This window comes from Ovis aries, chromosome 24, assembly GCF_016772045.2.
Source record: "Ovis aries strain OAR_USU_Benz2616 breed Rambouillet chromosome 24, ARS-UI_Ramb_v3.0, whole genome shotgun sequence".
Lineage (NCBI taxonomy): Eukaryota > Metazoa > Chordata > Mammalia > Artiodactyla > Bovidae > Ovis > Ovis aries.
This window is the reverse complement of record NC_056077.1, coordinates 19,723,809-19,738,996: the sequence shown is the minus strand read 5'-3', so window position 1 is coordinate 19,738,996 and position 15,188 is coordinate 19,723,809. Positions and strand designations below refer to the sequence as shown.

The window sequence follows — 15,188 nt, the reverse complement described above, 5'->3', positions numbered from 1 at the left end:
CCTTTTCCAGTCCTATCATCACTGCTGAGTTTTCCAAATTCGCTGGCATATGGAAAGCAGCACTTTAACAGCATAATCTTGTAGGATTTTAAATAGCTCAAGTGGAATTCCATCACTTCCATTGGCTTAATCATGGTAATGCTTCCTAAGGTCCACTTCATACTCCAGGATGTCTGGCTCTAGGTGATTAACCACACCACTATGGTTATCAGGATCATTAAGACCTTTCTTGTAGAGTTCCTCTGTGTATTCTTGCCAACTCTTCTTAACCTCTTCTGCTCTTGTTAGTTCCTCACCATTTATGCCCTTTATCATGACTATCCTTGCATGAAATGTTCCTTTGATACCTCCAATTTTCTTCAAGAGATTTATAGTCTTTCCCATTCTATTGTTTTCCTCCACTTCTTTGCATTGTTCATTTTAGAAGGCCTTGTTATCTTGCCTTGCTATTCTCTGGATCTCTGTATTTAATTGGGTATGTCTTTCCCTGTTCTCTTTATCTTTGCTTCTCTTTTTCCTCAGCTATTTTAAAGCTTCTTCAGACGACCACTTTGCTTTCTTGCATTTCTTTTTCTTTGGAATGATTTTGGTCCCTGCATCCTGTACAATGTTAAAAACGTCCATCCAGAGTTCTTCAGGCTCTTTGTCTACCATATCTGACCCCTTGAATATACTTGCCACTGCACTGTGTAGTTGCGCATATTGTACGAGTACCACATGCTACTAAGCTGGAAACTTTAAATTGAATAATTTTATGTTATATGAATTTTTCCTCAACTAAAAATTATCATTCAAAAAATTACAAGACATAACCCTTGGGCTTCAAGCTACTTTTAATTGAGGAAACAACTGTCTCAACAACTGTGATACATGATACAATTAATTCATTCTGCAAGTATTTATTGAAAACACTGTAAGGCCAGACCCCGGGGCCATGATGGGCAGCCCCTTCTCTCCCCCGCCGGTGGGCGAAGTCCCTAACGGAAGGAGCCTCCCAGATCCTGGGGACCAATGACAGCACACTTCACCAGCTAAAGCTGCCCCACCCCAGCCACGTAGAAGGACCTATCAGCCCGCGACGCCTCGGCCTGGCGACCTATCCGAACCCCCGTCCATTAACCTGACCATCCCTTACAATGAACACACATAAGCCACCTCCAGCACGGTCTGGGCATGGATTTCCTTGACTTGCCTCGTTCAGGTCCCAGAACCCGCCCCGGAGTGCTTCCCCATTAAAGCCTGTTAGACACTCTTTTTGGTGTCCTGGTCGTCTTTTACCTAACACTTACTGTGGAAGAAATTACTCTAATCCCTTGGGACATAGTTACCAAACAGAGGTAAGGATGATTAATTGTGGTTGATGGGATCAGGAAGTAGCTTTTGAGCTGAATCTTCATGAATGAGTAGAAAATTTCAAAAGGGAAGTGGTGGTTTAGGCATTCCTGGTAAGGAAAAGGGAATGTGCATATACACATTAGGAAGTGCATAATATATGTTCTGAGATATCAAATGCATTGGTTTCCAATGGCTGCTGTAGCAAATTACCACAGAGTTAGTGTTAAAACAAAAGAAAGTTATTCCATTACAGTTCTGGAGACTGGAAGTCTGAAATCAGTATCACTGGGGTGAAACTGAAGTGTCAGCAGGGCCTCACTCTCTACAGAGACTCTGAGGGAAAAATCCATTTGTCTTTTTCGGATTGCGGTGGCTGCTAATATGTCTTATCCTGTGAAGCAACAACTCTGGTTATCTGGGTCCAACATCACCTTGCCTACTCTCTTCTTGTCTTCTATTCTTCTGCCTATCTACAATCTCCCTCTGTCTTTCACTTATGAGGACACTAGAGATTTCATTTAGGATTCAGCCAGATAATCCAGGATTATCTCATTATACAGCCCAGGTGTCACACACCCCAACAAGCTTCTTGGCACAGAACTATCCAACCCCATGCAGGGATCCATCTTACCAGGAAAAATCCTACTTGCCCATGACACTTGGGACCTTTAGGGTATCTGGATTGCTGGTTCTTGATCTTCCTAAGAAATATTGTGGAGCAAACCCATTTTTATTTAGGATTTATTTAGTCATTTAGGATTTGGTTCTGTGGGTTTTTAATTTTTTTGGTAAGTAAACAAAAACTAATTAAACAAGGTCTGCTGAAGTTGTGAATTGAATCACGCTTGACTTTTCAGTGAGAAAGAGACAGACCACTTCACTGCCCTGCCTCCTCACAAGGGTCAGGGCCCCCACCTTTTTCCTCCCAGGCAGAAAGTGGAAGCCACCTTGGCTGGAGCAGCCCACCACACCAAGCAGACCCCAGGGATTTATTGTTGTCTTTCTGGCCAGGTCTGTGCCTAATACATCAGCTTCTCCACACTACATGTTGGGCATAGACCTGGCCAGAAGACATGGCAAGGAGACGATTATCTTCGGGGACCACTGTCACAAAATGTAAAGCATGGAATATGTTCTAAGATGAAATATATAAAAATATTTAATAAGTGGCAGTTGATATTATACTGAAGACAACAATAACAATATTCACTAATAATTATGTGGAATTAATTAGGAAGTAATGATTAAGAGCTTTAACTAAGTTTCAGAAGTATTTCAAAGATAGAAGCTAACAAAGAATTGTTGTTTTACGTCATTTCTTTCCTCAAAGATAAGGCTACTTATAGTTGACCTAAACTGGGAAATTCATCCTTGCTCCAATCTTTCACTTGACACTCTGGTATCATTTTGGTCATTCCTATTCTCCATCTGTTCTCTAGCCATATAATATTCCCTATTTTCTTACTTCCTGGCCCTGAATATTCTTAGAATATGCATCTCCCCTTTCTTTTATGATTCATTACACCTTGTACCAATCTCAAATTAGATTTTATTTCCCCTTTGCTCATAGACCTTGCCCGCAGTATTACATCAAGGTGACAGGACAACACCCAACACTCAAGCTTTATTTTTTACTTCTCGAGATGTTATAAAATTCCTATTTACTTATCAAATCCTTGCTCAACTATAAGATCTTTGAAGGGAAAGACTTTCTGCTCAACACTGCATTCTTAGTTTTTACCCAAATATGTGGCATATTAATGTATACTAATGATATGAGTAAAGTTTTGCCTCATCTGTAATTTACTGAATCACTTGAGTAATGAGAACACTTTCTGGGATAATAGTGAAGTCATCTATCTTAATAGGCAACAGGATTATTCAGAAGTATGCATATGTCAAAATGCAGCAAATGAATACTTAAAATTTAAGCATTTTTTAATTAAAATTTTATTCCAAAAGAAAAATTCTAGTTAATGGTATGCATTCTAAATTATTTATCAGGAAGCATCTTAATGTCTAAAATTAATTTTCAGATGCCTAAAAATGGAATCAATAGATCTGTGACAAATATATAAAATGGTAAAATGGTAAAATCTAGTCAGTGGGTGTAAGGGTGGTCACTAAAAATCTTTCAACTTGGATGTGAGTGGAAATTTTCTTATTAAATGTAAAAGTATATTCATAAGAACATATAATACACATTATACAATGAAACAATGTACATCGAACAAATTAGGATGGTTTCCTATGAAGGGAACAGGAGAACAGAAGAAAGTAATGTAAAAGGAAATTTAAAGGTATAGGTAAGTGAAAGTAGAAAGGCTCTCTAGTCTTTGCATTGACCAATGAGGATGGTGCACTAAAAAGTGAGAAGTGGGATGTACCTGAGAAACAAAAATAAACATTGATTTTTAAGCTCAATAATAAGTGATTTTACACTTTATAAAGAAAGCAGATTAATAAACAGCCATATGTATCATTTAAATAACAATGTCAATGTCAAGAAGAGTACACAAAAGCTTCAAAGCTTAATCCACAGTATCTGTGTGTCAAAATAACCATGAATCTTTACCTGTGAGGACAGATAAGGTAGTAGTCTTCCCTGCTCCATTAGGACCAAGAAGGACAGTGATTTGCCCCTCATATAAATTCAAAGACAAGTCTTGAACTGCTAGTACTGTCATATTTTGCAATGTGAATTCCTGTGAAAAGGAAAAAAAAAACCACAAACCTTATATCTATTACTATTACTTATAAAGGGCATGCATTTATATCAGTTATCTATAGAATAAGAAAATGAGACCATTAATCTCAAAAGGTAAAATCAAAGTATAAAAGAAAAATATCATTAATAATTATATTTGGAAGCAAAATGTGGATAGAAGTTCAAAGTAGGCCCATAAGACTTTTTCTGAACAATTTCATGGAGTCCCACTTTGATCCATTTACAGTCACGAAGCTGATATATTACAATCTGTTCCAGTCAATGTCTTTCTGCTAAATTCCTGAACTTAATGCAAAAACTCATTACATGTAGTTGTCCTATAAGCACTTCAAACTCTACTAATTAGTTAGTTCAGTGGCTCAGTTGTGTCCAACTCTTTGCAATCCCATGGACTACAGCATGCCAGACTTCCCTGTCCATCACCAACTCCCAGAGCTTGCTTATCTCATGTCCATTGAATCGGTGATGCCATTCAATCATCTCATCCTCTGTTGTCCCCTTCTCCTCCTGCTTTCAATCTTTCCCAGTATCAGCATCTTTTTAAATGAGTCAATTCTTCGCATCGCATGACCAAAATATTGCAGCTTCAGCCTCAGCATCAGTACTTCCAAAGAATATTCAGGACTGATTTCCTTTAGGATAGACTGGTTGGATCTCCTTGCAGTCCAAGTGACTCTCAAGAGTCTTCTCCAACACACAGCTCAAAAGCATCAATTCTTTGGTGCTCAGTTATCTTTATAGTCCAACTCTCACATCCATACATGACTACTGGAAAAAAGCATAGTTTTGACTAGACGGATCTTTGTCTGCAAAGTAATGTCTCTGCTTCTTAATATGCTGTCTAGGTTGGTCATAGCTTTTCTTCCAAGGAGCAAGCTTCTTTCAATTTCATGGCTCCAGTCACTATCTGCAGTGATTTTGGAGCCCAAGAAAATAAAGTCTGCCACTGTTTCCATTGTTTCCCGATCTATTTGCCATGAAGTGATGCGACTGGATGCCATGATCTTAGTTTTTTGAATGTTGAGTTTTAAGCCAGCTTTCTCACTCTTCTCTTTTACTTTTATCAAGAGGCTCTTTAATTTTTCTTTGCTTTCTGCCATAAAGGTGGTGTCATCTGCATAACCTAGGTTACTGATATTTCTCCTTGCGCTTCCAGCTTGTGCTTCATCCAGCCCAGCATTACCATGATGTACTCTGCAAAAGCAGAGACATTACTTTGCCGACTAAGGTCCGTCTAGTCAAGGCTATGGTTTTTCCTGTGGTCATGTATGGATGTGAGTTGGACTGCGAAGAAGGCTGAGCACTGAAGAATTGATGCTTTTGAACTGTGGTGTTGGAGAAGGCTCTTGAGAGTCCCTTGGACTGCAAGGAGATCCAACCAGTCCATTCTGAAGGAGATCAACCTGGGGATTTCTTTGGAAGGAATAATGCTAAAGCTGAAGCTCCAGTACTTTGGCCACCTCATGCGAAGAGTTGACTCATTGGGAAAGACTCTGATGCTGGGAGGGATTGGGGGCAGGAGGAGAAGGGGACGACAGAGGATGAGATGGCTGGATGGCATCACGGACTCAAAGGACGTGAGTCTGAGTGAACTCCAGGAAATGGTGATGGACAGGGAGGCCTGGCGTGCTGCGATTCATGGGGTCACAAAGAGTTGGACACAACGGAGCGACTGAACTGAACTGAACTCTGCATATAAGTTAAATAAGCAGGGTGACAATATACAGCCTTGATGTACTCCTTTCTCAATTTGGAACCAGACTGTTGTTCCATGTACAGTTCTAACTGTTGCTTCTTGACCTACATATAGATTTGTCAGCTGGCAGGTAAGGTGGTCTGGTATTCTCATCTCTTTAAGAATGTTCCACAGTTTGTTGTGATCCACACAGTCAAAGGCTTTGGCATAGTCAATAAAGCAGATGTTTTCCTGGAGTGTTCTTGCTTTTTCTATGATCCAACAGATGCTGGCAATTTGATCTCTGGTTCCTCTGTCTTTTCTAAATCCAGCTTGAACATCTTGAAGTTCTCGCTTCACATACTGTTGAAGCTTTGCTTAGAGAATTTTGAGCATTACTGTACTAGCATGTGAGATGAGTGCAATTGTGTGGTAGTTTGAACATTCTTTGGCATTGCCTTTCTTTGGGATTGGGATGAAAACTGACCTTTTCCAGTCATGTGGCCACTGCTGAGTTTTCTAAATTTGCTGACATTTTAAGTGCAGCACTTTCACAGCATCATCTTTTAGGATTTGAAATATCTCAACTACAATTATATCACCTCCAGTAGCTTTGTTTGTAGTGATGCTTCCTAAGGCCCACATGATTTTGCATTCCAGGATGTCTGGCTCTAGGTGAATTATCACACCACTGTGGCTATCCAGGTCATTAAGATCCCTTTTGTATAGTTCCTCTGTGCATTCTTGCCATCTGTTCTAGTATCTTCTACCTGTTAGATTGATACCATTTCTGTCCTTAATTGTGCCCATCTTTGTGTGAAATGTTTCCTTAGTATCTCTAATGTTCTTGAAGAGATCTCTATTCTTTCTCACTCTGTTTTCCTCTATTTCTTTACATTGGTCACAAAGAAGGCTTTCTTATCTCTCCTTGCTATTCTTTGGAACTCTGCATTTCACATGGGTATATCTTTCCTTTTTTCCTTTGCTTTCTTTTCTCAGCTATTTGTAAGGCCTCCTCAGACAACCATTTTGCCTTTTCTCATTTTTTTTTTTTTTGGAAATGGTCTTGATCACCGCCTCCTGTACAACGTTATGAACCGCCATCCATAATTCTTTAGGCACTCTGTCTATCAGATGAAATCCCTTGAACCTACTTGTCATTTCCACTGTATAATTGTAAGGGATTTGACTTAGGTCATACCTGAATCATCTAGTGGTTTTCCCTACTTTTTTCTGTTTAAGTCTGAATTTTGCAATGTTGACTCTCCATTTTCAGCTGAAAAGAATATAATCAATATTATTTTGGTATTGACCATCTGGTGGTGTCCATGTGTAGAGTCGTCTCTCGTGTTGTTGGAAGAGGGTGTTTGCTATGATCAGTGCTTTCTCTTGGTCAAACTCTATTAGCCTTTGCCCTGCTTCATTTTGTATTCCAAGGCCAGACTTGCCCATTACTTCAGGTATCTCTTGACTTCCTACTTTTGCATTCCAGTTCCCTATGATGAAAAGGACATTTTCTTATTGAGTGTTAGTTCCAGAAGTTCTTGTAGGTCTTCATAGAACTTCAGCTTCTTGTGGCTCTGCTGGTGAAGAATTCGCCTGCAATGTGGAAGCCCTGGGTTTGATCTCTGGATTGGGAAGATCCCCTGGAGAATGGAAAGGCTATCCACTCCAGTATTCTGGCCTGCAGAATTCCGTGGACTCTATAGTCCATGGGGTTGCAAAGAGTCGGACACCACTGACTGACTTTCACTTTCACTCATCTGAAAATGTATTCCTCCTGCTCTATTCCTTTTCTGAGTAAGTTGCACCATTATCTATCTGGATGTACAAGGCAGAAGCTTGGGATTTCCTTGCCCACAGCTCCCTCTGTCTCATCTACTAAAATATATCAGTCACTTATCCAGCGGATCCACACTGGTTGCCTTGTAAAAACACAATGCCTGAAGGACACTAGAGCAAATTGTCAGCTTTTCCATGGTTGAGGCAGGGCTGAGAGCAGTGCCGAAACAGTGTACTGTATGACCCTGCACAATGGGTGACAGATGACACAATGGAGTGCAGTCCCTGATGGACAGCTCTGGTGGAGGAATACTTGGTGGCTCCTCTCCCAGTGGGAGCACTGCAATACCACCTACTTCACAGTGCAGCTCAGAAACAGATGAGGGGTTCCTACTCCAACAACTAAGGTGCAGACCCTACCCCTGATATGGCTGTGGCAGCCACAGGGTAAAGAGGAGGCACTGCTTAACATGCAGGGCAGGTTCTGATCACCATAAGACAAGTCACACTGCATATCAAGCGGATAAAAGCCAGGACACACTGAAGAAAGAAGTAGCAGTCATCCATACTAAGAATAGCATTGGCATCAACAATATCAAAGCCATTCAGGCTACACAGGGATGCTACCACATCAAATAGCCTTCTAAGACCATGGTAGATAATTGTTTCTCCTAAACTCACAAAGTAAGAGAAACATAGATAAAAGGAAGTAGAGGAACAACTCCCAGCTAAAAGACCAAGAAAACTCACCTAAAAGAACAAACAGTGAAACAGACCTCTTCAGCCTGATAGACACAGAGTGCAAAAAGGAGACAATGAAAGGCTATCAGTAAAAATTCAGATTATTATATAAAGAAACCAGAAACTATAAAAAACCAGGAAAAATTAGAAATGTCATTTGCTGAGGCAAAAGCTGAGCTAGAAATAATGAATAGCAGATTGAATAATACAAAATGTATAAGTGATGAATAAATTCCAACAAAAGAAGTAAAAGTAAAGGAGATCAAAAAATATACTTGAAGAAATTATGACTGAAAACTTTCCAAACCTAAAGAAGTGAAGTGAAGTGAAAGTCGCTCAGTCATGTCTAACTCTTTGTGACCCCATGAAGTATACAGTCCATGGGATTCTCCAGGCCAGAATACTGGAGTGGGTAGCCTTTCCCTTCTCCAGGGGATCATCCCAACTCCAGGAGTGAATCCAGGTCTACCACATTGCAGGCAGATTCTTTACCAGCTGAACTACTGAAGTGAAGTGAAGTGAAGTGAAGTGAAGTTGCTCAGTCGTGTCTGACTCTTTGCGACCCCATGGACTGTAGCCTACCATGCTCCTCTGTCCATGGGATTTTCCAGGCAATAGTACTGGAGTGGATTGCCAGGGAAGCAAAAAAAAAAAAAAAAGAAAAAAAAAAGGAAACAGATATTCAGATACAGGAAGAATAGTGATTCCCAGACAATATGAACCAAAGCAGACTTACACCAGACATACTATAAAGCGGCAAAGAAAGAAAGTCAAAGTGTTAGTTGCTCAATCATTTCCAATTCTTTGCAACCCCATAGATGGTAGCCCACTGGGTTGTTCTGTCCATGGAAATCTCCAGGCAAGAATACTGGAGTGGGTTGCCATTCCCTTCTCCAGGAGATCTTCCCAACCCAGGGGTCAAACCCAGGTCTCCTGAACTGCAAGCAGATTCTTCTGTCTGAGCCACCAGGGAAGCAAAAGTTAAATGTAAAGAGAGGATGCTGAAGAAAAGGAGAGAAAAATAAAATTTGATTGCAAGGAAATCTCCTTAAGGCAATCAGCTGGTTTCCCTATAAGAATATTGCAGGCCAAAAGGGAGTAGCAAGATACATTCACAATCTTGAAAGAGAAAAATCTGCAACATAAGATACCCTTTCCAGAAAGATTATCACTTAGAATAGAAGGAGAGATAAAGAATTTCTGAGACAGGAAAAACTAAAAGAACTAAACTAAAATGAACCTTATCATAAAGGAAATATTGAAAGATATTTCCAAAATAGATAAGAAATAAGAATCCATAGAAAAGAGAAAATGAGAATTGAAAAGGAAATTACTTAAGTAAACCAGTATACAGATTTAAAAAAATAAATAAATAAAATAAAAAATTTTTTGTGAAAGCAGTGAACAGCAAAAGGGTAAATATGAAGATGTAAAAGAGGACAACAAAGTCAAAAAGTGTGAAGAAGGAGAATAGCAAAATGCAGATATTTTTACAATGCATTAGAGCCTATAAGAAAGTCAGTCTAAAGCAGTTAGATATAGAAAAATGTTAACATACTTGAAAAACAAGATAATCACAAACATACAATAGTTTCACAAAAACCAAAAAACAGAGAACACAAGCATAATTAATACAAAAGGAACTAATCAAACAAAAAAAGGAAGAACAAAAAGAAAAAGAAAGGAACAAAGAAGAAATCAACAAAGAAACACAGAATCAATGGGAAAATTAGGTTTAAAATGGCAATAAATACATATCTATTGATAATTACCTTACGGCAATGGCTTAAATGCTCCAATCAAAAGACAGAGTGGAAGATTGGATTAAAAACACACACACGAATCTAGCTGCCTAGAAGAGAATATTCAGTGCAAATGACAGACATAGGCTGAAAGTGAGAAGATGAAAAAGACATTTCATTCAAATGGAAATTAGAGGAAAGTGGGTGTAACAGTACTCATACGAGAAAAAAATAGACTTTAAACAAAGACCATAAAGAAAAATACAAAATAATATTATAAACGAATAAATGCAAGAAGAGTGTATTACACTCATCAACAAATATGCACATTTTAGGGGTATAACTGAATCATTTTGCATCCAAATACATAAAACAAACACTAACAGTATAAAGGTGGTGCAGTGGTAGAGAATCTGCCTGCCAATGCCAGAGACTCAAGAGATATGGGTTCAATCTCTGGGTTGGGAAGATTCCCTGGAGTAGAAAAGGGCAACCCACTCCAGTGATTTTGCCTAGGAAATTCCATGGACAGAGGAGCCAAGCTGTCTACAGTCCATTGGGTTGCAAAGAGCCAGACATAACTAAGTGCCAGATTTTAACACCCAACTCACATCAGTGGACAGATTTTATAAACAGAAGATTAATAACACAACAGAGAAATTAAGTGATACAATAGAACAGTTAAGTCTTCTTGATATATATAGGGTATTACATTTAAAAAACAAAAAAACACAGAATACACATTCTTTCCAAGTGCACATGGAACAGTCTCTAGGACTGACCACATACAGGGACACAAGATGATTCTCAACAAATTTAAGAATATGGAAAATATTTCAGCTATCTTTTCAGATCACAATGGCATGAAACTGGAAACCCACCACAGAAAAGAAATAAGAAAAAAAAAGATTACATGGAAACTAAACAACATGTTATTAAAAAATCAGTGAATCTTATAAGTAAGGAAATAAAAGTCGCCTGTATTCCACCCAAGGGCTGTTTTAACAATTTTTATTCATAGTAATTTTGTAGAAAATTTTGCAGTTTTCCTCAATGAGACTACATACATACATGCACACAATTTTCTATTCTGTATTTTCTCTAAACTTTTAGAATTTCTCATTTCTTTCTATATTCTTTATATGTGTATTTAGCTTTTACAAATTATTGTATAATACAGTAATGATCTTAATTTACTTTATATTTCTCTTACTATGGAAAAATTTTTAAATTTTTATTTGATAGCATTGCAGTGATATTTTTGTGTATATATACCCGTGTTTTTAAATTATATCTCCAAAATAGATTTTAAAAATTGAAGCATTAATCAGAGGATTAAAATATATTTATTTAAGTTTATTGATAGAGATTGTTAATTATTTTGCTGTAGATTTTTAAATTTCTATTTTATATTGGAGCATAGTGGATTAGCAATACTGTGTTAAATTCAGGTGTACAGCAAAGTGATTCAGTTATATATATATATATATATATGTAGATATATGTATATATATATATATATTCATTTTCTAATTCTTTTCCCATTTATTACAGAATATTGAGCAGCATCCCATGTGCTATACAGTAGGTCTTTCTTGGTTATAGTATATACATGTCAATCCCAAACTCTCAGTCTATCCCTCCTCCCAATTCTTTCCCCAGTAACCATAAATTCATTCTCTAAATCTGTGAATCTGTTCTGTTTTGTAAATAAGTTTATTTGTATCATGTTTTAAGATTCTGCATATAAATACTATCATATTATATGTGTCTTCACCTGACTTGTTTCACTTAGCTTCACTTTGTCAACAAAGTCCGTCTAGTCAAAGCTATGGTTTTTCCAGTAGTCATGTATGGATGTGAGAGTTGGACTATAAAGAAAGCTGAGCATTAAAGAATTGATGCTTTTGAACTGTGGTGTTGGAGAGGACTCTTGAGAGTCCCTTGGACTGCAAGGAGATCCAACCAGTCCATCCTAAAAGAAATCAGTCTTGAATATTCATGGGAAGGACTGACGGTGAAGTGGAAACTCCAATATTTTGGCCACCTGATGCGAAGAACTGACTCATTTGAAAAGACCTTGATGTTGGGAAAGATTGGAGCCAGGAGAAGGGGACAACAGAGGATGAGATGGTTGGATGGCATCACTGACTCAATGGACATGAGTTTGAGTAAACTCTGGGAGTTGGCGATGGAAAGGGAGGCCTGGCGTGCTGCAGTCCATGAGGTCACAAAGAGTCGGACACGACTGAGCAACTGAACTGAACTGAACTGAGTATGATAATCTCCAGGTCCATCCATGTTGCTGCCAATGACATTATCTCATTCTTTTTAATGGTTGAGCAATATTCCATTGTATATATGTACTACCATTTCTTTTATCATTCCTCTGTTAATGGATATTTAGGTTGTTTCCATATCTTGGCTATTGTAAACAGCATTGCAATGAACATTGGGGGTGGGGGTGTATGTATCTTTTTGAACCATGTTTTACTCTGGATATACGCCCAGGAGTTTTGCCTCTGGACCACATTGCAGCTCCATCTCTAAGGAACCTCCCCATATTGTTCTCTATAGTGGCCCTACCAATTTACATTCCTTTCAACATTGTAGAAAGGTTCTCTTTTCTCTATACCTTCTTTTTTTAAATATAAATTTATTTATTTTAATTGGAGATTATTTAATGTTTATTTTTTGCTGATATTTTGATGATAGCCATTCCAACAGGTATGAAGTGATACCTCATTATAATTTTGATTTTCTCTAATTATTAGCAAGGTTGAGCATTTTTACTTGTGACTCTTGGCCATTTATATTTTCTTTATAGCAATTTCTAGTTAGGTTTTCTGCCCATTTTTTTTTTTTTAAATCTTGAGCTTCATTGTAGATTTTGGAGATTAATCCCTTTGGTAATATCATTGCAAATATTTTCTCCCATTCTTTGGGTTGTTTTTCATTTTTTATGGTTTCCTTTGCTGTGCAAAGGGCTTCCCTGGTAGCTCAGAGGTTAAAGCATCTGCCTGGAATGCAGGATACCTGGGTTCTATCCCTGGGTCGGGAAGATCCCCTGGAGAAGGAAATGGCAACCCACTCCAGTACACTTGCCTGGAGAATCCCATGGAGGGAGGAGTCTGGTAGGCTACAGTCCATGGGGTCACAAAGAGTTGGACATGACTGAGCGATTTCACTTTCACTTTCACTTTGCTGTGCAAAAGCTATTGAGTTTAATTAGGCCCATTTGTTTATTTTTGTTTTTATTTCCATTATTCTAGGAGGCAGCTCAGAAGAGATATCACTGCAATTTTGTCAAAGAGTGTTCTGCCTGTTTTCCTCTAAGAGTTTTATAGTTTTATATTAATCTTTAATACATTTTAGGTTTATTTTTGGGTATGGTGTTAAAAAATGTTCTAAGTTCATTTGTTTTACATGTAGCTGTAGGTTCCTTCATTGTATAGTCTTGCCTCATTTGTTATAGATTGACCATAGTGTGTGCGGGTTTATTTATGGGCTTTCTACCCTGTTCCATTAATCTACATTTCTGTTTTGTGCCAGTAGCATACTATTTTGAAGACTATAGTTTTGTAGTATAGTCTGAAGTCAGGGAGCCTGTTTCTTCCAGACGTTTTCCTTTTTCAAGATTGCTTTAGCTATTCAGGATCTTTTATGTTACCATACAAATTTTAAGATTTTTTTTTATTTTTGTGAATAATGTCATTGTAATTTGATAGGGACTTCATGTAATCTGTAGATTGCTTTGGGTAATATAGTCATTTTAACAATATTGACTCTTCCAATCCAAGAACATGGTATATCTTTCCATTTTTCTGTGTCATTGTCTACTTTAATATAATCAAATAAAAAGCATTTTTTAATATATTGGAAAACTTTCATTTGCAATTTGATTATTATGAGTTACTTTCAAAGTAAATAATCCTTCTGTAAATAAAATATTTATATATTAACATGTATTACATATAAATTCCTATTTCCACATATCAGCTTTATTTACAATGATGCACATTTGCAAAATACAGTGAAGAAGTATATTTTAGTTATTATTAATCTAAAAACAAAAGTATATGATCAAAAATAAGTACCTTAAAATACTTTTATAATTCATATTCTTTTACTAGATTTAATGTTACTTTTTAAATACATTTATAACACTAAAGAAATAAAAATTGTTAAGGAAATGAATTCTCTAACTGAGGAACTGGAGATAATTATGAAATAATTCTTATTGGCTTTTTGCATTATAGTAAGAAAGAATGTACATCAGAGTTTTATTTTAAAATAACATATAATATTGATGTAATAATACAGACATGTAATCTTTAGATTTGTACTGGATGAATTGTATCAATTTATCTCCGAGAATTTCCCAACATCCTGTTTGGATACTTGGGAGTCTATAGTTTAGAGCCCAAAGGAGAGATTTGAATTGGATAAATTTGAGATTCCATCATACAGATAATAATTAAAGCCATACACACACACACACACACACACACACACACACACACACACACACATGCACACACATTATTATATAGAGAGCGCTTCAATTTCTTTTAGAAGGAGGTACATTAGACAAAACAAATACATGAATGCTATTAAGCCAGGAATAATATCTTTGCATGTATGTAAAAACCTCTGGCTGAATCAGGGAGGCCATTGTTGTTGTTGTTCAGTCACCCAGTCACATCCAACTTATTGTGACTACATGGACTGCAGCACACCAGGCCTCCCTGTCCCTCACTATCTCCCAGAGTTTGCCCAAGTTCATGTTCATTGCACTGGTGACGCCATCCAGCCATCTCTTCCTCTGACACCTTTTTGTACTTCTGCCCTCAATCTGTCCCAGTATCAGGGACTTTCCCAATCAATTGTCTGTTCACGTCAGATGACCAAAATACTGGAGCTTAAGCTTCAGCATAAGTCCTTCCAGTGAATATTCAGGGTTGATTTCTCAAGACTGACTGGTTTGATCTCCTTGCTGTCCAAGAGACTTTCATAAGTCTTCTCCAGCACCACAGTTCAAAGACATCAATTCTTTGGTATCTTGTCTTCTTTACAATCCATCTCTCACAACCATATATAACCACTGGGAAAATCTCCTCTAGGGAGGCCAGTAGATATGTATAAATACATAGATAAGGCTTTGCTGAAGTTTCTAATGTACTGG

The 15,188-nt window shown here is 37.6% G+C and overlaps 1 protein-coding gene across 1 annotated transcript in view; it reads right to left on the bottom strand.

The window, feature by feature from the left end:
* LOC101113819 (phospholipid-transporting ATPase ABCA3-like) overlaps positions 1 to 15,188 on the bottom strand; it is a 219,732-nt gene that overhangs the window by 133,180 nt on the left and 71,364 nt on the right. Inside the window, exon 8 of the mRNA XM_060406324.1 lies at positions 3,911 to 4,040. Coding sequence (XP_060262307.1) covers positions 3,911 to 4,040 — 130 coding nt within the window. The remainder of the gene's footprint in view (positions 1 to 3,910; positions 4,041 to 15,188) is intronic.